This window comes from Cygnus olor, chromosome 3, assembly GCF_009769625.2.
Source record: "Cygnus olor isolate bCygOlo1 chromosome 3, bCygOlo1.pri.v2, whole genome shotgun sequence".
Lineage (NCBI taxonomy): Eukaryota > Metazoa > Chordata > Aves > Anseriformes > Anatidae > Cygnus > Cygnus olor.
The window spans coordinates 21,627,962-21,650,489 of record NC_049171.1 but is presented as its reverse complement, the minus strand read 5'-3'; the positions used below and the strand labels follow the sequence as shown (position 1 = coordinate 21,650,489).

General features: G+C 41.8%; 2 protein-coding genes across 6 annotated transcripts in view; one reads left to right on the top strand and one right to left on the bottom strand.

Moving 5' to 3' along the window:
* The window catches only part of DLGAP2 (DLG associated protein 2), a 462,298-nt gene extending 440,301 nt beyond the window's left edge, over positions 1–21,997 (bottom strand). For all 3 annotated transcript variants that reach the window (XM_040552625.1, XM_040552624.1, XM_040552626.1), the window contains exon 1: positions 21,854–21,997. Coding sequence is in view for 2 of the 3 variants with exons in the window: in XM_040552624.1 (XP_040408558.1) it covers positions 21,854–21,871 (18 nt within the window). In the remaining variant the exon portion in view is untranslated. The remainder of the gene's footprint in view (positions 1–21,853) is intronic.
* A 211-nt stretch (positions 21,998–22,208) lies between these two features.
* The window catches only part of ERICH1 (glutamate rich 1), a 100,747-nt gene continuing 100,427 nt past the window's right edge, over positions 22,209–22,528 (top strand). For all 3 annotated transcript variants that reach the window (XR_005818296.1, XR_005818297.1, XM_040552008.1), the window contains exon 1: positions 22,209–22,278. Coding sequence is in view for 1 of the 3 variants with exons in the window: in XM_040552008.1 (XP_040407942.1) it covers positions 22,257–22,278 (22 nt within the window). In the remaining 2 variants the exon portion in view is untranslated. The remainder of the gene's footprint in view (positions 22,279–22,528) is intronic.

The following is a 22,528-nucleotide window of genomic DNA, read 5'->3' as shown; positions in this document are numbered from 1 at the left end:
TTTACTTTCTTTGCTGATGAGTAGTTTTTAAAACTATTGACTGGGAAGCTCTTTTATGCAAGTCATTCCTAAAGACCAGGATTAAATTCTGTAAGTCCCTACGCATGGTAGATACTTTCAAAGAAATACGAGATGCTAAGGCAGAAACTCGATTTATGTAAAGTGCTTTAATTTCTTTAATGCAAATATAAAGAATTTTACTAACTCAGGATTTGGCCAATGTCCACGTCCTTAAGACATTAACGCAAGAATGGCTACACCAGCTCAGAGCAGCGTCCATGTACCACTAGTGTTCTCATTTCACCAATGGTTAGCAGGGGACACTTAGGGAAACAGAAGAAGCAAAATGATCCTTCTCTGAATATATACTGGCTTTCAACAGTCAGCATGTTCAGTAAAGTAACTATTTTTGATCAGCAAACACACAGAAATCAATAAAAAAACCTATATGAATGAAACGACTTATATGTGTAAAAACCTAGTCCAGTACAAAGAACCGTTCTGAATTTTGCCATGTTCTCCGCTCTTCCGGTTCCCCAGTTCCTTCCTAAGTCAACTGTGCACTTGCCATCTTTTGGGTCTGACCTATGATGATAGCTGAGCATTAATGACCAAAATATAACTCCTTAAAGGCTGGAAGAACTGTGTTTCCAATAGCAGGTCCTCTTGGGATGATTAAGGAAATCATTAATGATTAAGGAAACTCAAAGCACTCAGGCTTTGAAATGCATTGTTCACAGAGAAATTCCCAGAAGCGGAGACATAGCTAAGTGATGAGGACTGGGAAGCAGTAGGAGTAGAGGAAGGCATGTCCTGTGAGGAGAGGCTGAGGACCCTGGGGTTGCCCAGTCTGGAGAAGAGGAGGCCGAGAGGCGGCCTCGCTGCTCCCTGCAGCTCCCTGAGGAGGGGACGCACAGAGGGAGGTGCCGGTCTCTGCTCCCTGGTCACTGATGGCAGGACATGAGGGAACGGCACAGAGCTGTGCCAGGGGAGGGTCAGACTGGGCGTTAGGAAAAGTTTCCTTACACTGAGGGTGGTCAAACACTGGAACAGGCTTCCTAGAGAGGTGGCTGATGCCCCAGGCCTGTTAGTGTTCAAGAGGCATTTGGACAGTGCCCTCGTGAATATGCTTTCCCCTTTGGTCAGTCCTGAAGCGGTCAGGCAGTTGGACTTGTTAATCTCTGTAGGCCCCTTCCAACTGCAGTATTTATTCTGTTCTTTTCACTGAACGGAATACGGCTGGATGATTAAGAGCGTGACTGGAGTATGATAAAACAAATAAAAATGGAAAATGGGGGAGAGATGAAGAGAGCCAAAAACCATACAATAAAAGGTTTTGTAGACAATATAAGCTCTCATTTGATGAAGCTTAGTGTTGCATTAAGCTCTTTTATTAATGTGATCACATTTTGAACTGCTTCCCTATCTTTCATATATTGTAAGCTTCTTTTGTCAACTCTCACTTTTTACAACAGCTATCAACACTTCCAGAGTAATTTTTTTACTACAGACATATCCATTCAAGATTTCAAAAGCTGCATTTTATGTTCTTATTATCCTGAGGTAAATTTAGAGAGAAAATCTGAATAGAAAGTGAAGAGGTTGTGCTGCTAGTCTGCTTTTCATTCTCCATTTAGGACAGGAACACCTTGATTGAAAAGCAATCACATAAAGGCACACTACAATATTTCAGAGGAGTAATCTAATTTTTTTTTTTCTTAGAGAAAGACAACTGTGATTGACAGAAATTTTAAGAGCTGGAATAACAATGCAAATTCATGTACGGACTAACAAGGCTCCCACTGAAATTAGTATCAGGACTGCAGCTTTACTATTGTGTCAATTCCCAATTCAGAGCCTCTGAAACAGTTTTCCTCTTCACATATCAGCAAAACTATCACAACATTGTGTTTCTGATGTCACTCCAATGGCACAAGAAATTATTGAACAGAGCGTGCACACCAGACATCTCAGTTTATCCTGTTTAGTTATTTACTTACATCTTTTCTAAGTGAGGGCAAGGTGACTATAATATACTATCAACCCAACCTGTTTACCCTCTGACCAAGCAAAATTTTCTCCACAAATACAAGACAAAAAAAAAAAAAAAAAGAAAGAAAAAAAAGGGGATTGTTCTGTAGGAAAATCACAGTGCCTGAATTGAGAAAACAGGTTAATCCAAAAAGATAGTTGTATATGAAGTCTTATAAACCTCCATGAGTTTACAGACACTTAAGTTTTAAAATAGATTTTGGAGTGGTGCTACATGTTATAGAAAGCTTCCTTTCCATATGGCCAGTTTGAAATATTTGTTAATTTCTAATATTTATCTCAGCGTAAATGCCAGTCATTTCATGTCCAAATATACACGATGACTTGCTATTTTCCCAAGAAACACGATGACCAAACCCTTATGCTCATCAGCAAAAGCAACAAGAAAAATCACTTGAAAAGAATTAGCACATTCATTCACAGACACAGCAGGGTTTATTACACTGTATAGAGCATTGCCCTCACACAGCTTCACAGCTTTTGGACTAGAGATACTCCTATACAGTCTGGTTTACCTCCCCTCCATTTCGTGCAGTAGGTGCGGGCAAAGCAAATACACATTTGTCCACTGCTACACTTAGATACACAGGTTCTTAACAGGATTCATGCTCATGTAACTCCCACAGTTTACCATTTCCCTTTTGTGTGGATTCACTTGCAAACTACTCACACTTCTGGCCTTTCATCTTGCCTGGCATTTTCACTAGCAAAGACAAAGGGCTTGGAATTTGGTACTAAATCCAGATTGCTACTAATGGACTTGCCCTTCCCTATTTAAGTACATTTGAACTTTCCTGAGTTTAAATATTAAAAATTGATGATCAATTTTAAGATACAAGATATTAAATACATTTCTTGTGGCTACAGCACTTGAGCAGGTTTGAGGATATCTGAGTTCTCTGGCTATACTGACTTTACTTAGATTATTTATTCCTTAGGAAAAACACTCTGTGAATCGCTTAGTATAGTTTTGCAAGTACTATGGATATTCCACTATGCACCACTTGTGGTTTCACAGCGAATGTAAAGCTTAAATATTCATCCACTTTAATGTGAATTAGCAACATGCTGTTTCTTTTTCATATTTAAATCATTTTTTAGCCTCTGAATACAGAGAGGAATTTCAAAGAATTTCCGAGTAAATTGAGTGAACAGCATGTGAATAATAATATTATTCAAAAAACAAAACTGTAAGATATTCAGCATCAACCTAGTCATTTGTTTCAGTAACTGAGTGATGCAAGTCCCACACACACAAATTTACTAAAATCTTACATGGAAACTTTCATAGTGTTTTAAGTTGCTTCATGAGGTTTTTGGGGGGATGGGGTATTTTTGTTTGTTTCATTGTTTCTGACCTCAGTAAAAGCTGGCAGAAAAATGTCATAATTCATAGAATCATAGAATCATCCAGGAGTTGGGCTCAATGATCCTTGTAGGTCCCTTCCAACTCAGGATATTCTATGATTCTATAATGCTGGAGAATAACAACAAATATTCTGTAAATCCTACTCATTAACTTTGAAAGACTACTGTATTTTCCTAGTAGAAGTATCAGGCATGACTGTGAAGAAACATGGCTCTAGGACACCATACATAATTAGGATGAGAGTGAGAGTGAGAACTCAGATGAGTAAATCTGTGCAGTTCCAGCGTGGATGCCCTGTGCTTCCTCTGAAATCCTCATTGCTGCAAACTGTATAGAACATGATTTTCTTTTAGATGAGAATAACTCAGTGTTCAAGAGATCTAAATATAGCTGTTTACACAAATATGCCTACAGACATGCTAGGTGAAAGGCCATTCTTCTCAGGTGAGATCTAGGAATTAATACAACTGCTTAAATGCAACTGTTCCAATACTGCTCGAGATGTTTTTGGAGACAAAGCTAATTTTTTGCTCTGTGGATGGACTTCCTGAGTTTAGATGCCTCAGCAGTACAGCAGATGCAAGGCAGATGACCCTCTCCCCCATCTCCTGAGCATGCATACTGCTTTCAGTAATGAGTTGAATCGATCAATTGACCATGAAGACATAACCACTTAGCATACTGGAACCCACTTTCATGTAGACAAGTAAGTTTATGGATGTTAATCTTGATGAAAATCTTACCAACTGTCCACATGTGGACGTCCAGTGCCACCTGAACACTCAGGCACCAGTACCCAAGTCGCATGCACAGTGACCATCACAGGTGTGATGCAGAACCTATAGAAGACCACACCTTCCTTAAGTGTCAGCTGGACATAAGCATGGGTACATGAGGACAGGATTGCATGAGATGTGTGAGGAAACTGAACAAAGCTCAGAGACCCCTTTACGGAAGAGCACGGAACTCCTAGAAATCTTCCTCAGTCCTGCAAGGCAAAACCTTGTTCATTTCCTTTCTTACTGCTCTAGATGTCCACACAGACATAATGGGTATTGGCCTTGTGTTTGTATAAAATGATGAAGCAATTATTTTGTATTTTTAATTAAATGAAAATTCTGATACAGCACTGTGGCAAATGCTTAGAACAGACATTCTGAGACTGAGTTAGCACACATCTGGTGTGCTAACTGTGGCTCAGTAAAATTAAATGTATATTTTTAAAGACGAAATCATAGCAGTTTTGCCCACGGAACAGGTAGGAGGAGATTCAGTTCTCCTACATCTGAACTACTCAGCCCCAGGCATCCTTTACAGTCAGTCTGATCTGTTTAGACACCTACTTTAGAATGAGATTAATTGCACTTTACAATAACTAGATCTTGACTATAAAGAAATCCAAGAAGCTCAGATGGAGACGTCTGCACTATACGAATTCCACATATTGTGATAAATGTAAATAAGACGTGTGTACTGCCTGCAATATTTTTGGCTGCAACAACACCCCTGCACTTGCCATTTTAGATGGACTAGCATACCCTCCCAGCTCCTCACTGAATATGGAAAAAGCACTACTATCCAGCTGAAGGAGAAGGTAACAGTATGAATGATTTTCCCAAGGTCTCAGAATGCGTTTGTAGCGTCTTTTTCATTCACTACTCATTCTCGAAGACATGAGCACAAGCTAACAATACACACTTTGCTCTGTCGTGATGTTAATTAACGTCTGCAAAACACTTTGAAATCCTTAGATAATCCAGAAGTGTGAGGTACTGCTATTGTAGTTATTACATAGTTTGACTTTGGCCCTGACTTCTGTTCATACTTCCTAGCAGCACTTTGATGAGAAGGTTGCCATAAACCTCACATTTCCACACTTTACGCTTCACAAAATTGAAGCAACATTTCAGTAGTAAAAGGTCAATAAAGGACTTGAAAAGGAGCTTCTAGGCATGGTTTGCCAATCATGGTCCTAGCTACTTGGATGCTGGTTCATCAAAATTAGTGATACTTGTTCAAAGATTTAATCAGCCACAGAAGATGTACATAACAAGGTGTTGTTCGGACGTTAAGTGAACATCTTGAATATGATTTATAGGCCAAACTCTATAAATGGGTTTGGCCTATATGGGACTCTTCAGTTGATGGACTAGTAAAGTAGTTCATATACATGACAATGAAGTTTTGAGTTGCCAAAGACAAACAAAGAAGAGAAAGATGCTAAATCAGTATCCAAATCCTCAGTAAGGTGGAATTCAGCTCACAGATCTACAATACCAAAATTCAGGCGTCAATGTTACCACAGTGCCTGTGCCTCCCTTAGTCTCAATGGAGCCTGTGAGCACACAGTGAGGGCTCACTTCAGCTGCTCACATATCAGTGTCTCGTGTCACTGCAGGTGCCCTCAGGTATCCTGCCTACCCTCCATCTGCCATTCCTAAAGAACATACATCCTCTGCAGGTCCTACAAACCCCTTCTAGCCCATGCAGACGTCCCAGATAACCTAAAGCACCTGAAAGACCATGGGATGCCTAAGTTTACTGCACACAGAGTGGCTGATGAACTGAATTTCTCTGCTGCCTTCCCTGTGCTGATCGGATCTCTGTGCACTACAGTGGGAGCTTAGGCATGTAGGAATCAAGTCAGTGATTCAATCAATCAGTACAGGTGTCTAATAACTTCTGAGGCTGCCTGTTTACTCAGGAGTTCTGCTAAGGCTGAGAAAAATTACACAGGACCTAAGAAAGATTGGAGCCCTTTAGCCTAGCTGAGAGCCACAGAGAATAACTTAGGGCTTCTGAAAAGGCGCTAGATGTCTGAGTTTATGCAGCTGAATCCCCTCATATATAGGCAGACAACTAAATTTAGGTATCTTAATCCTGAACTGAATATCAGACGTAAATTTACCCCAAGAATTTGTAGCTAGATGGTAGAGTTGATTAGAGCAATTGAATATACAGATGTGATTTTTCAAAACTAACCATTTTGCTCAGAGAAGTGAAAAAGGGTCTGATGTAAGGAAAGACAGTGGTATGTACAACACTGAAATTTATTAATTAGTAGAAAACACCATTCCTTTGATACAGAATTTATACAAAAGTGCAGAGCCTCACCTCACTTCTTTTCATGATGAGGGTGGTGAGGTTCTGGGTGAGGCTGCCCTGAAAAGCCGTGCCCCATCCCTGGATGTATTCAAAGTTGGGTTGGAAGAGGCTTTGAGCAACCTGATCTAGGGAAAGACATCTTCATCCGTGGCAGGGGTTGGAACTGGATGATCTTTAAAGTCCTTCCCAACCCAAACCATTCAGAGATTCTATGAAAACATTTTAACCTTTCCTTCCACTTTCTTTCCATAAAATTCTGTATGGAATTGGAAATGGAAAGAAAGTGCTGGATTGCAATATGAAATTCAGCAGGAAAACAAAAATATTTTAACTGAAATGGTGACAATGCATACAGGCTACAGTTATGCAGAAGTAAAAAAGCTTAGTCTTCCTCCCTGTAAAGTATTATCTATCAATGCTTAAATCAAATTTAGAGATATGTACTACACCTACGTATAGTAACTATACCTATAAACTACTTATTTACCTCATTTTAGGAATAAAAAAATGTAAAAGTTTTACTTAAATATTTCTGCATTATCAGTATACAACTGATCATGACAGCGTTGATGAGGATTGGAGGGAGAATAGTCATAATTGTATTACACAGTTATCTTCATTTTCCTCTGGGCACTGCAGAACTAAGCTAAACCAAATATTCAATAATCAAAAGCAACAGAAAACAATTTAGAAATCAGCTGGACACAGAAAAAAATTAAGCTGCCCAAGCAGCTTAAACACAAAACACATAGGCTGTCTGGAGGAACAAAAATGTTGAATATCCAGTAATAAAAATATCTAGGGATCTATTGTAAAACCTTTTGAATACAGAACCACAAAATCTGATTTGATTTCATGCTTACAGAACAACAGAGAAGAACAACATATTTATGAATGTACATGTTCCTGTTGAGGATGCTAAACTCAGCAGGAAAGGGATCACTTACAGATGTTTCATTTGGAGTAATATCAATATCTATTTCATTTAATTAGAATGTTTTTATAAACCTTGAAAATCATTAGATATATCTGCTGATATAATGGGTATGTGTATAATGATGTATATAATGTATGCTGACAATTTATCACTTTTATGTTAGCTGGATTATGGAAGTATAACTTTTTGACTAAACATACAGTAAATGGCAATTTTCTCTTTAACATTACAACAATCAGCAGCAGTTTTAATTCACAAAATGCCAAAATAAGTTCAGTTAGAATTAAAATGAGAAATGAGTTCTTTTTCTAAAAGGCCTTTCATTACCACTTACGATTCATTTTTTAAAACTTTTTGTTTTTCTACCTTAATTCTGGGTTAAGTTATTTTAAAATTGATAGCATATCAGCCATGCAAGTACAGGATGCATATGCCCTAAGAGCAATATGGATGGAGTTCATGTTTCCAGGTCATTATAAAGCTTTCCACTTTCTAGAGTTTTGAAATCAGTACTACAACTAACTAAAAATGAAAAATTATGTTAAAAGAACCAGCTTTGAGATCAAAGGTCTCCAGTTCAAATGTGGCTGATGAGAGACCTCAAGCCCATTCCTTACAAGACTGCTAAACCTCCCTCACCAATATTTGCAGCTTCAGGCAAAGGCAATGTCAGGTATTTTAAGATGACACTTTTGCCTCCGCTTTATATTCCTGGATTCTTAAGTGTACCCTATTTCTTTACCCATCTACTTCTCATGCCAAAATATTTTATGCATCTGATATTTTTATGTACTTAACTACAGGGAGCAATTAGAATGCTGGCACTTCCTGGGTATTCACATTTAAAGCTTTTATCACAAGAGAGAAGGAGCATGTCATGTACTCGTACAGAACAGAATCATTACCAACAACTGCTATTATTGGCATGTTCCAAATAGGCTCCAAACAAGCTTTTTTTTCTTCGTCTTAGCCTCCCGTTGCTCAGCAAGGAAAAGAATCACCAAGCAAAATGTATTCACTCATTTATTTATTTATTATTTAAAAAAAAAAAAAAAGCAATAATCCCAGCCCCACTCCTGTCTAGAACTACTCTAGATCAGACTTGATCTGCTATGAAAAGTGGGTGTGCATGCAGGACATGCAACGCAAAGTTAACAGAGGGCTATGATGCAGTTTTTAACTTCCTGTAGAACTCAATGCATGAGAACAGTGGGTTTGACTGCAGTCTTATACCAATGAAAAAATAGGTATTTCTGATGTCTTTATGCATTTATATTGATCTTTACCAACAGTGAGAAGCTAATATGAAAAGGTTATTCCTTCAAGACCTGTTTAACTGTGTGGCCAAAATTCTCCTGGAAGATATTCAAGCAGAGACTACCTGTACATCTCCCAGCTGGAATTCACCGTACCAACATATACACCTTATGATAGAAATCCCTTTCTAAGCAAGTGATCTCAGGCTCCAGTGTTGAGATCGGTAGCACTTTTCAGAGGCAATGCAGCTGAATTTCTTTAGGGTGAGACTGAATCCCTCGGGGCTGCCCATCTCGCCCCACTCACCTCACACGAACTGCGAATGACCAGTAGCTGTTGAGGTGGAGGCAGCTACCACACGTTTAATCAGATGAATCTCATGTTCAGTGACAAACGTCTCAAAGAAAGAAGGGAGTCCACGAGTCCATTTGGACACAAATTCACTTTCTTTTAAAATCAGGATCACAAAAGCATGTAAAATATATCAAATAGTGTGAGAAATAACAGATGTAAGTTATGAAAAGGAACTAACATTTCATCAAGATTCACAGACTTTGCTAGGCAACACTTCCGAGTACCATACATATGGGACTGGCATTATCCACAGATGTAAGCAATGTTCTTATTTATTTCAGAAATTTTTCAATACAGCAAATCAAGGAACCAACAACATCAGAATTCTAATTGAGAGGCAAGAAGATAGCAAAGAGAGAGCATTAGGGGAAAACAGCTAGCCAGGGAGAGCCACGTTAATTTTTATTAAGAACTTAAAAGTGCTTCTCTGTTGGAAAAATCCAATCGATTCCACAATATTGGACTGCGACAGCAGGGGCAGGGGAAAGGTGGTGTCTGCCAGGTGCTGCTGTAAGGCAAGGAGCCTGGAGAGGTCAACTGTGCCATGCCAGCTTGTGAAGCGGCAGTACGGGTGAGGGAGGCACAAAGCAGGGTGTCACCAGCACCTGGCTTTGCAGACGGCTACAGAGAAAAAGCTTGGGAACATTTCCTGATGCACACGTGGAATCAAAGGAGAATGTGGTCCAGGGTTTCTGAGGAATAGGGACCCCAGAGAAGAAAGGGAAGCCTGGAATAAAGGAGGAGACACCAAAAGCGCACCTGCTACTACTCACGCCTTTGAAAGGGCTTCAGAGTGAGAAGGGTTTCTTGGTTTTAGTAAGCTGTTTGCTTTACAGAAAGGAGAAGCCAAATAGCTAAGGGTTGTTATACCAGCCCTGACATGTGATAAATACTGAGCGTCACTGGATTTTATTTATTTTTTGCTCACTTAAACCTTATGCTGTATTTAATACTGCTTATTGATTTAATTTAGACCAAAATAATTTTATCTTCTGAAGCAGTATTTAAAATAGATCATGCATTGTAAGCTCTTTCAAAGGAAATCTGTAAAAATGATGGAAAAGCACACACAACACTGTTCAGGGTGGACACTAAAGCTGTCCCCTTGCATTTTCAGTCATTACTTGAGATCAGCAGAGAGGAATGCTGACTGCGACGTTCCCAAAACACAACAGCCTGAAGGGTGTTCAGTGCCCGTGCAATGGTGCAAGGTATAGAGCTTGTGATTGTGGTTTGGTAGTGAAACATTACATGGTGCTCCATGTTGGCATGGCCTGAAAATGGCATCTTCCACAGAGAAGGCAGCGCCCTTTGGGCACCACCTCCCAGGCATTTCCACAGCCAAGGTCTCTCTCCTTCTTCAGGTTTCCCTGACTCCAGACAAACGGCCCACAGTACTTCAGGAATTCCCACCGTGCTGGCGACCAAGGCAGCCCTGAGCAAGTTCGGTGAGATGGGCAACTCGATGACACCACAGACAAATAGACTTGCCCACTTGGCAGACAACTTCCCAGCTGCTGCAAGCCCCAAAGGTGGTATAACCATTGAAAGCACAGAGGCTGAGCAAGCCCTGTTATGGCACCAAATGCAGTGAAGTTTTGGCTACCTGGCACACCTTTAGTGGTTACTGACAGCTGGGGAGGTGATAAAACAAAGGGGACTATGAAGCTGGAGGAGCATAACTTGGTGATATTCTCTCTTCAGTCACCACTGAGTTGATATCCCAGCCTGCTGTTTTGGGGCATTTTGCTCTTTTTTCTGACTACTGCCAGAACAGAAGGAAAATGCTGTTTCTCAGTGAAGGAACATGGATTATTTGCTGGTATACAATACAGTTGAGCTGAAAATACAGTTTCTCTTTTAAGCAGTCTTATCAGTTGAAAATGCACGTTTTCTCTGTCCAACCAAATTTTATGATTATTTTTAAGCACATTTAGCTCAAAGTATATTTACGATGATATATTCAAGCTATTCTTTCTGGGTAAAGATACAGTGAAAAGTATGACACAGCCCAAATATGATACTAAAACCAAAACCCGCACCATGGTGAGGCGTGTGCAAAAACTTCCTTGTTCACATGTAACTGAAATGGCGGAGTTCAAACATTTCAAGTATTTGAGATGGCTAGATTTCATGGGGAAACAGACTAATTTGTGAAAACTAAATACAAATAAGCTGAAGTCTGAGCAACTGACAGCTCAAATTTGCACACAGGCAGCAGAATGTTCTCCAAGCACATCAGGAAAGCACTTTTATGTGGGCTCATTTATTATATCAAATAACAAACACAAACACACATAAATCTCTAGGATCCGTTCATTTTAGATTTGTTTTCCCTGTGAAGTTGTTTCCATCAAAGTCAATGCTTAGAGTTAGGTACAGCCTCTTGAACAGCTCCCTGTGTTGAGATGGAAATGCATGCCTAGGGCAAGAGTTGGTTACTTGCGAATCGGTGCCTGGTGTTGTTTGGGAAGCCGTGAGAGACCTGAGGTCAGCAGACACATATTGAGCTGGTAGATACGGCACACGGGTTACGTGGGATCCTTAGGAACGGTGACTGAGGGGCAGAAGGGTGACCCCAGAGCACCCAACATGGCCCAGAACTCCTTGATGGTGGCAGGAAAGGCCTGTCCTGCTCCCACTGGCCAGCCCTGGGCAGCTGATACTCCTCGAGTATGGTGCCCCAGGTCCAGGCCATAGCTGGTCTCTGCTGCACCAGTGAGGTCTGCACGAGCATCTTGGAGGTGCTAAAGCACCTCAAACCACACGGGGCCTCAATGGGAGCCCAACTGCATCCAGCTGCTGGCACAAGGTAGTGCTATCAAAACATTTCCTCCTGTTGAATATGAGGATTCTGCTTTCTCTTTCACCCCTAAGCCATCCAAATGACACAGAAACAAGCACTGCTAAAGCGAACAAACCAATGGTGTGCAAGAGGAAGCCTGCAGACTTTGTAGGGACCAAGCTACAAATGGAAATAAGAGACTTCAGTCAGCCCCTGTTACTGCAAGAAACTAAGTGAAGGCCCAGGTTCATGCACAAACACGGGTGTAGGGTATTTTTAAGTGAAATCAGAAATCCGTTCATTTTAGATTTGTTTCATCACTTCAGCACCAGCTGAATTTTCCCAAAAGTCTGCTGAAAATGGCTGTAGGGAAAAAAAAATATTAAAATTTTATTCATTTATCAAGGAAGTTCACAAAAGTATGGTTGTTTCCCGTTGACACACGCAAATGTCCTGGAAATTCATTCAATTGACTTCTGAATAAAAGTCAAAGTTTCAAGTCATGCATATGAAAGAAAAAAATCCCATAAATAACCCCTAAATTATATTTTATCATATTTCATTTTTAACAGGAATCAATGTTATTCTCTTACAGGTCATATTTTTTTCCATATACTTAGGAACTATTAACTGCCTCCTTCCATATGGATAAAAGTAAAATTATTACTAGTTTCATCTTCATAATGACTGTATGAATACTAATTACCTATTGCTCAGTATTGTTAATTCTATACTGTCTTGTGACTTTCCAGTTTGTTTTATTTTATTACACTTTAGTAATTTATTTTAGAATTATTTTTTTTCTTTTGCTTTGTTTCTCTGCAGGAATATTTTAATTACTCTTAAATTCCATGAAATCTAAGGATACTAAAGATGTGAAAAAGTTACTGTTAAGGCTGTAATCTAAATTCTTTCTCTGCTCTTCTATGTGGAAAGTATATTGATGCTTACATAAACAGTCTGTTTTTCTAATAGGTTTATGGTATATAGGCTTGCATAGATTTGTGTTAAAACAATATATGAAAAATCAAGCAATTTAGAAGAACACCATAAAACCATCTAGATCAAATCACGCAATACAAGTAATTATAGCCAAAAAAATAGTTGTACTGAATGGCAATGTAAATTTTCACAGATAAAGTTTTTAAGGAAATGCATCCAGAGGCTTTTACTGAGTAGTATTTCAGTGTATCCACCATCCCTTCATAACCAGAACATCTTGCATGCACGTACATTGCTGTTTATTTTGGTATTTCTTGAAAACCTTTCAGTTGAGATCTCACCGGTGGTAGCGATTACAAGAGCTGGACATATTTACAAAGGGAACGCAAGGCTGGAGAAGACAATTTTAAGTATTGCTCTGAAAAAATGAAGACTAATGATCACACTGATGTCTTTCAGAAGAGAATTCATATGGGAACAGCCTGTCTGCCAAGAATACTTTGTTCCTTGTGCTCCAAAATCAGAAAAATAGGAAATTTCATTCCATTGGTCAGGAGGAATGTAGCTTGCGTGGTAAGTCATGGTAATAATGGGTAAGATATTTCTTCAGGGTAACTTGGGCCAACCCCATGAAATGTGTTGAAAAAGAGAGACAAGTTTTATTCAACGTTATATGGAATTATGCAACTGGAATTAAGAGCAGCATAATGCTTACTTGCAGTAAATGTCTTCCTGTTTTTTGTTTTGTTTTGTTTTTTGACCAATTACCCTATTTTATGGCTCATCTTTTCCAAGTAAAGAACAGCAGAAACACAGCCTGACAGCTACCTTGTGATCAGCTGAGCCCCTTCAATATCAAGATGCATATACGCACCCAGTGCTGATGAAGGTTTCTATCATCTGTGCAGCTTTGCAACACGGAAATATTTAAGTCTTTCATGATGCAGTTTGTGAAGAGTGTATGGTATCTCAGAAAAGAGGTGTTATGCAGCTTGTTCCTGTTTACGCAGCTTGTTCCTTTCCCCTATTCTTAGCCCACTACATTTAACCAGAAAAAGACAACAAAAATAGTCTTCCACTGCACTGCCCTATTAGGATCTCTTCACCGGTTTTCCTGTTACATTCATACACTTCCACCTATATCCTTGATCATTTGTCTCCTTTTCTTCTGGACCCAAGCCATATCAGAATGCTTCCCTAAACCCCTCCGTGACACCTTCCCTTTTGGCTACCTTTCCAACATTAACATGGGCTCGCTCTAATACGCGACCTCTGGGGCTTATAAATTGCAACATTAAGAAGTGCAGGAAAGCAGAAACGTTAACGTGGCAATCTTTACTTGTAGCACTGATCTTGCAAGCAGTGAAGCAAGATTTTGTCTTTCATTTCAACGCTGTAGTCAGAATGTAAGTCTTCACACATTCTTTGGGTTCCCGGGCACCACATTTAGTTTGCTAAGTTTCAGTGTCCATGTTCGTGCTGGGGAGTAACAGATGGAAATTTTTCAGAACATTTTAAATGAAATTCCCCCCCCCAAAAAAAAAAAAAAAAAACAGGAAGAATACCACCGTTTGTTTTTTTTTTTTGCTTGTTTTGCTTGTTTGGTTGTTTTTAATAACAATGTAATTTAAATAGATTAACAAATACACACACAAAAAGAGGTTATACTGAAGAAGTCATGAAAAGTCATTTGTTATCTGGCTAAAAAACATGAAAACAAAAATGTTTTACATTACTTGGGTATGCAACTAAACAGGAGGTTGCCTACAAGCGGAGGCTAAGAAATCTCCTGGAAGAGACTGCAGTCTGAATATGATACAGTTATATGGGAGAAACTTTTCTATTTTATTGATCAAAGCAGCACGCTACAGCCTGGCATACACTGCAGCTCTCAGCTCTGTATTTTTCCCTTTCTGCATCATTTTTAGGACAGCAATTCATGATAACTTTGGAAAGCAGAAAGAAGCAGAAATTCACAGGGAAATGATGGGAGACCTGACATCAGTTAGTAAAGAAAGTGCATTTCGTTATTTATGCATGATAAGGGGTATTTGAGAGTGACTTGTACCCTGAAAGGACCTCCCTGCTGTAAATCGTAAGCACATTTTATGTTAGCAATAATAATGTTTGAGACGTTTACTAACGAATGTACAGTCTCCAAAAGCACCATAAAATGAAAATGCTATTTTGAAATGCAATAGTTAAGAAAGAGAGAAGAATGAAGTGTGTGTCAAAAAGAAAACTCAAAACCAAGCAATAACCAGTAACATTAACCACTCTATAAATGACCTCAAGAACGAACACACATCACTACAGGGGATCTTTTACTAATGGCCATAAGAACATCTCCACTGATTTATGTAACCTGTACCAATTTATTTTAGCTGTAGAGAAACATTTTCTAGGCAGGAAAAAGATAAAACTTTGGGAAGCGTCCAAAATTACCATACCACTTCTCAGTTTGAGAAGAAATATAACAGACCTTCAAACTATTGGATTCAACTGTTTAAATCTATTATAATGCTTTGGTCATCTATTTCATTATTCTCAAAGGTCAACGCACGTGCCTTTCGATTCCTGAAGTAATATATAACTTCCTAAATCTTCTTGCAGCTGAAATTTCGAAGCGTAGATAGGTCAAGTTTTCCTAAGAAAGGTCAGTGTTATATGAGGTTGCTTTATCTTCCAAAAGGAGAAATGTGGCTGAAAATATTGTACAGAGAAGAGTTTTCTTTTAAAAGTGTTATCATATATGTTATGATTTTGGAGTGGTAAATTCCAAATTACCATGAAAGAAAACTTATCCAATTGCTTACAACGCACATTGCTGTAAAAGAACAGGATATGATAACTCATGACATCCCTCCTTAACGTTATCAAAATAACTTCTTTTGAAGCAGCTCGCGTTTTACACGCACCTCTTGCATAACGAATAAACACAGACGTAGCGTGAAGATGAGACATGCTACAGAGTCCAGTGCATTCCAGGACTGACGGCAAAAGTAACGCTGCATTTTCAGATGTACTGCTGCATCACCTGCATGCAATGCTCTAACCTGCTCTCTGCAGATACTTGTGACAAAAACACTCTAATCGACAAATCAGAGTGTATCGCAGCTTAAACAAACTGCATGCTGTGAAGGAACTGTATCTAGTCTGTGTGTAACGTTTTGATTTCTCAGCCTACTAAAACTCACAGATAAAAAGCAACAGTCCCATTTACCCATTTGAATTCCCAAAAGAGAACAGCAAACTTAAGATTCTGTTACAGAGCTAAGAAAACATCACTTGCATTAGTTATTTTAAAATAAATCTCTTAAATAGCAGAGTGATTCTCTTAAATTCAATAATAACCTGTATTTGAAAACTAATATTTGACATTTGTGGTACGAATACAAATGACAGTAGCTATTCCTACGTGACGCCATTTGTAAACAGACCCTTAAATGAGCAAGATCAAAATCTTAGTTTGAAGTAAAAATCTAATGTATACAATGTATAACTGGAGCACTGAACACATTCACATTTTTAAAACGTCCTAACCTTTCAGTAAAATGCTACGGCAAAGATAACCCTAAAGCAGCCAAAAAAAGTGGCCAGAGGCTGGACTGACAAAGCCACAAGTCACAATCAAAGCAAAGAGAAAAGCTATTTCATGTCCCACAGCGAGAAAGAGAGAGAAACATCAGAGGGGCTGAATTTGTCTTCAGAGGGGAGGTGAACTTGGGTCATCCTTGCCAATAAGAGCCCAAAGCCTTCCCGACCACGGGACATTCATACTTACTCACTCTTCTTGCTACGTGATGTCTTCATGGCCCAATTTTAAGAAGACAAATACTCATTATTAAGTCCACATATTTCATCTACATCATGCTACAGGAAGCCTGTTTACGGAAATGATGAATAATTCAGGCAGATGCACAGATTTTTCAATAAACACAGTCGTGCTTTTCCATTTTCTTTTCTATTGTAAAAAAAAAAAAGGTCCAGGTTCTTCCTGTGGCTTCAACCAGACAGGATTTGAAAGGCTGTGAGCTCAAGGAAAGTAAATGAGAGGAAGAAAAGCAAGCTATGTCCTCCTTTCTGCTCATCAGGGAAGATGATTGTTATTCATCTCTAAAATTCAAGAATTTATTTGTTCATTTAGAGTGAAATGTGCTGTTGTGCAGAGGACACAAGGTGGGCCTGGTGCTGGTTCTCTCTGGAGAGAATTTTGCTCCACATGAATGAAGCGAAAGTGTCATCTTTATCTTACTTGGGCTCGGTTTAGACAAATTCGATTGAGCAAGAGTGTTTATGCTCTGTAGCTTTATATCCCAATGACTTATTAAGCCATAAATCAATAAAAATGTGAGAGTAAAGATCCTCTGGGGTTTTTTCCTTCCCTCCACCTTTAAAGATTACTCTAGAAGAAATAAAAGAAATAGTAACATCGTGAGATTTTCTCCCTTCTGTCTGCCATTCAGGGGGAATAAAAAAAAAAAAGAAAAAAAAAGGTCAAAAATAACCTCCCACTTGTGGCTACTGAAGCCATTTGCTCTGTGTTATTTTTATGGGCTACTTTTGAAGCTAGAAGGAAGGCGTGAAAGCGGGGAAGTTCTTTCTGCTCCTCTGCCAGCAAAACACACATCACTTAACACACTTCTGTACCCCTGCAGCTGCATGAGCTCCCAGTGAAACGATTTGGGCAGTTTCCTTAAAGGCTAAGTTGATTATCTGCATCATTAGTAAGTCCATACATTGTTTTCAGGAAAAGTCACCAGCCTGTCCAATGACAAGACTATCAGAGTTGCTGGAAACTTTGCTGATATTTTATTTTATGCAATTTGCATATTATTATTAAGGCATTAAAAAGTTTTACAATGCAAGTCATACTGTCGAGAAGTAAAGAATCAGAGACAACTAATTCAGTTGACCTCCAATGCACAAAAATAAATTGTATGTAAGAAGTCAACATCTTAAGAAAAACACGCATGCTAAGGGCGATTAGATTGCAGACAAGCTTAAACAATTGATTTGCATTCTCACCCACACCTTAGGGTTTACTGAAAATACAATATTGCCTAAATTAAAAGAACAGAAGAAGGATAATAAGGAGGCAGCTCAAAAAAAATATTTTGAATTGTTGCTGTCAGTACGGACCTGCTACCTCTCCAGGGCAATGCAGGAGAGTTGCTTCCTCCTAAAGGCAGTGCTCCAGAGGTTGAACACCACCGGAGCAGCCTCTCAGCGTCCAGGATGAAATATGCATCACGGGCACCTTAAATGACCACAAGCAACTGGTGTCCAACAATAAATCTGTGTCCCTTAGTTTTATGCCTTCCTTTCCTAACTCTGTTTGCAATTTCATTAACAAGACTTAACCTTTACATTTGCTAGAAGAAAACCTGTTGTTGCAAAACTAAGCTCAGTGTATCAGGCAAATCTAAAAGGCTCTTCTTTCCTCTGACATAAATGTACTTTTTAAAGACAATACTTAAAATGGGGGATACAAGATCAAGAGTGGTGGAAGGACTCGGTGGAGAGGGAGCAGCTATGAAGGATGAGGAGGACCTAGAGATAGAAAGCTCTGGTGTATGGTCCTCCTCAAATTATTTGTGCATATATAAAACCTGAGTTTCTAAATTACTGATTTTGCCTTCTTGGATTTATGCATATATTTGACTGTATTGTTGACCTGTTTCATTACCATCAATTTATCTACCTTGTCACACATAGCACTAACAAGTTTGAATGAAGACAACAGGCACTGATTCCCCATGTGAGACGAAAGCCACCCTCTGTGGCATACCTCATACATTTACCAGCAGATACATATTACCACATACACACACCACATTTACTACCAGAAGTGGAAAGAAAACCTTTTTGGATGGTAAGAATATATGGTTATAAGACCACAAAATAAATCAGAGGGCTAAGGGCCAATGCCATACTGGAAGCTATTTGTTGTTCATTTTTCTGAACTGGCAAGGACAGAGAAATGTGAAAACATGGAAGGAAAATGCATAGCAACTTCCGTGCACAAAGCAAGTAGTTAAGAAATCACAGTGAGAAATGGGTAAGAACAAAGTGAGAGCTGCGCTCTCCATACTGTTGTGTGTGTATTCTACATGCACATTTGTAGCAACACTGATTGAGAAATCTAGCTGCAGTGATTCCCTGCCTCTCATTACAACTGAGTGTGTGCGAAGTGAATAAACTGCTGCTTGACGTTTCCTAAAAAAAAAGAAAAAAATGTAATAGGAACAGTACTTTGCTTTAATGAATCATTTTGGCCCCTACAGCAGAAAGTAGCTGTGATGAACTATAATCTCTTTCGGGAAGCATAATTCTATGATGGAGATATATATGGGCTGAAATATGAGAAGTTGTAGTCTCAGGCAGGCCTGCTTTAAAGGAGATTCTGAATCATCCGTGCCCACTTCTACTTATATTTGATCATAGCTGTTGACATATTGTATCTGCCATGCATAGATGTATTTCTCTACGAGAGGTAAGAAAGCCATATGGTTCGTGGATGACTATGAATTTTTGCAAAGCAAACTCATCTACATTTAATTCCTTTCCGTAGTTATCCAAACAAAACTACCCATTTAGGAAACAGAATACTGTGGACTCAGGTGGGACGTTTTGGTCCTTACAGCAGAGCTTTAAGGACTGAAAATCTCTCCTAAATACAGTCATAACTGATGAGCTAACACTAACTTTCTGCATTAGTGGTCGCCCCCTTTACCACGTGTGGTTAGATAAACTAATTCGCTGCGGTGATGAACTGAAGCATCTAATAGGAATTGTCTTGTTCACGCAGTAGAACTGAAGCAGCTGTTTTTGTTTGACTGATGCAGTTTGAAAGGGCCCCCTGATGGTACACCTTCGAAAAAACAAGGGTTTATTTCAATGTTCTTTTTATTACCAAAACTACTCATAGGATTATCATCGCTACGCAGGGAAATTGCTTTGACTACGTGTAATTGCAAGCAGGGAAAAAAGTTCCTGTCTATGAAAGGCAGGCGTAAAATAATGCTTTACCACCTTCGCTAAGGTACACAAAAACCATCCCAATAATTATTCCAATTTCCGTAATTTAGCCAGATAAAGCTCTCAATCAAGCCGAAATGTAGTTGTTAAGGCTGTCCATGAATATTTCCTACCAGAACATCCGCTGTCAGACAAAAACCTGCTGTACCCTTGGCCAGGAGGCTCAAGGGAGCTGCAGCGGCCGCGCTGCAGGTGGGATGCTCCGTAGTGCCCAGGCACGGCAGGACAGGAACACATTTCCCCCTAGAGATATCACACCTGCTCACTTATATTAAAGCAACTTGCTTTATACCTATTAGAAAGAACTATCAGTTAGCCGTAACAGTCCTCATCACGCTCGATTTCTGTCTCGACTCGGCAGCCGTTGGGAGCTTGGCACGGCCAACAACCTCAGCGCTAGCAGCGGCGGGACGTTTCCCTGCACTTCGTGACACCCCGCCGCCGGTCAGTCACTCGGAGCACCACCACCGCCGCGGGGCTTTGCCGCTTGCACGGCCAGCACACGCTCTCCTCGGCCCCTCCGCTGAGCCGTCCGACTGCTAGCCGCTTCCCTGAAGCGCTTACAACTTGCCTCTAAGTGCACCTGCCGTTTGTGGCAGAAATTTTAGGCAATTTTTGAGGGGCTACAAAATCTAGAAAGGTAAGGAGGAGGGACGCCCGGCTTTGCCCCAAGGGCAGGCAGATATACGTGTAACTAGATGCTAACAGCACTGTGCGGTGCTAAAACGACAAGCTGGAAGTAATCTAAAATAGAATCAAGGAATTTATTTGACAGTCCTAGTTTTTACTTCATGTTTAACCGAACAAGGGCATAATAAAAGCATTCTCCAACTTAGGAATATTGTGTCAGATCACACAGGGTCTGACTACAGCACTCAGAATTAAATCTCCAACACACAATAGCACTGTAGTTCATGGAAGTATTAAATACAACCTGAGTCCGTTTTAACCACATACCGGGCGTTTCAAAAGCATATAAAAATGATCGGGGGGGGAGGGGGGGGGTTGGGGGCACGGGGACACGACACACAGCCTTTCCAATACCAAGGATAAAATCTGGTTAGCCCTGTAAACGCAGCTGCGTGCAGCACAACGAAAACTTGTGATTCTGAAAGGAAACGCTCCGCCGAAGCCACCCGGGAATGGCTTTTGGAGCCGTAACTGCTGGGCTGAAGCGCAGCAGCGCCAAACTTTTACTCGTCCCGCTTTACCTGCTCTGCCTGGGGAATGGCGGGGGTGGGCTGAAGCCCCCCCGCGGCCCGGGTGAGGGGCTGGCGGCCCTTCTGGGGGGTCACGACACCCTGCTCCGCGACGGAATTTGGGGGAGGTTTGGGAGCGTCACCCGGGAGGGGTCTGGGAGCATCACCGGGATGGGGGGGGGTTTGGGGGCATCACCGGGGGGGGGGGGTTGGGGGCATCGCTGGGGGGGGGTTGGGGGCATCGCTGGGGAAAGGTTTGGGAACATTACTCGGGAGGGATTTGGGAGCATTGTTGGGGAAAGGTTTGGGAGCATCGCCAAGGATTTGGGAGCATCACCCGAGAGAGATTTGGGAGCATCAACCGGGAAGGGTCTGGGAGCATCACCGGGAGGGATTTGGGAGCATCACCCAAGAAAGGTTTAGGAGCATCACCCGGGGAAGGTTTAGGAGCATCACCTGGGAAAGGACTGGGAGCATCACCGGGAGGGATTTGGGAGCATCACCCGGGAAGGTTTGGGAGCATCGCCCCGCTCCGCACACCCGCCGACCCCTCGTGCCCTCTCCTCGCGACCCTCCCGACAGCAGCCCCCCCCCCCCCCCGGACGCCCACCCCGTGTACCTGGGGGTGCTCTGAGGCCGTGAGCCCCCGGCACCGACCCCCCCACACCCGCCCGCGTCCCCCCAAATTTCAGCGGCGCTGCCCTGGCGGCACCGTGCCTTCGCCCCCCCGTGCCCCGTCCCGATCCCCTCAGCCCTGGGGGCAGCCCCCTGCCCACAACCCCCCCCCCCCGCCCCCGTCCCCGTCCCCGTACCTTTCTCAGCGCTGACATTCTAGTGCATTATTACCGGGGCAGGGGCGGGCTGGGCGCGGGGCTGCCGCCTCGGTGCGGGTGCGGGTGCGGGAGGAGGAGGAGGAGGAGGAGGAGGAGGAGGAGGAGGAGGAGGAGGAGGAGGAGCAGCGCCTCGCACCCAGCAGCGCCCCGCCGGGCCCCCCCCCTCCCTCACTCCCTCCCCTCCTCTCCTCTCCCCTCCCCTCCCCGTGCGCGCCCCCGCGGCTGTGTGTGCGCGGCCGCGCGCCCCCTGCCGGAGCCCGCGGGGAGGGAGGAGGGCCCGCCCCCCAACCCGCCGCCCGCCAATAGGGAGCCTTGAGGCTGTTGATAGACAGGCCGAGGCGGGGAGCGAGGAGGGCGGGGCCGCCGGCGGAGCGGAGGGGCCATGGCCCTGGGCTGGAGGGAAGGTGAGGCGGCGGCGGGACGCGTAATGGCGGCTAACGGCCCGTAACGGCCGGCAACGGTCGCGGGGGGCGGGTAACGGCCGGGGGCTCCCCACAGGGGAGCCGTCCCCGCTCCGCCTCGCCCTGCCGGCGGGCTTGGGGGCCGGGAAGGGGGAAGGAGCGCGGTAGGGTCCGTGCTGTGAGCTCCCGGGGCTCAGCACCACCGCCCCTTATTGATATTTTATGTTATTTCTTTTAATTTGAATAAGCTCGG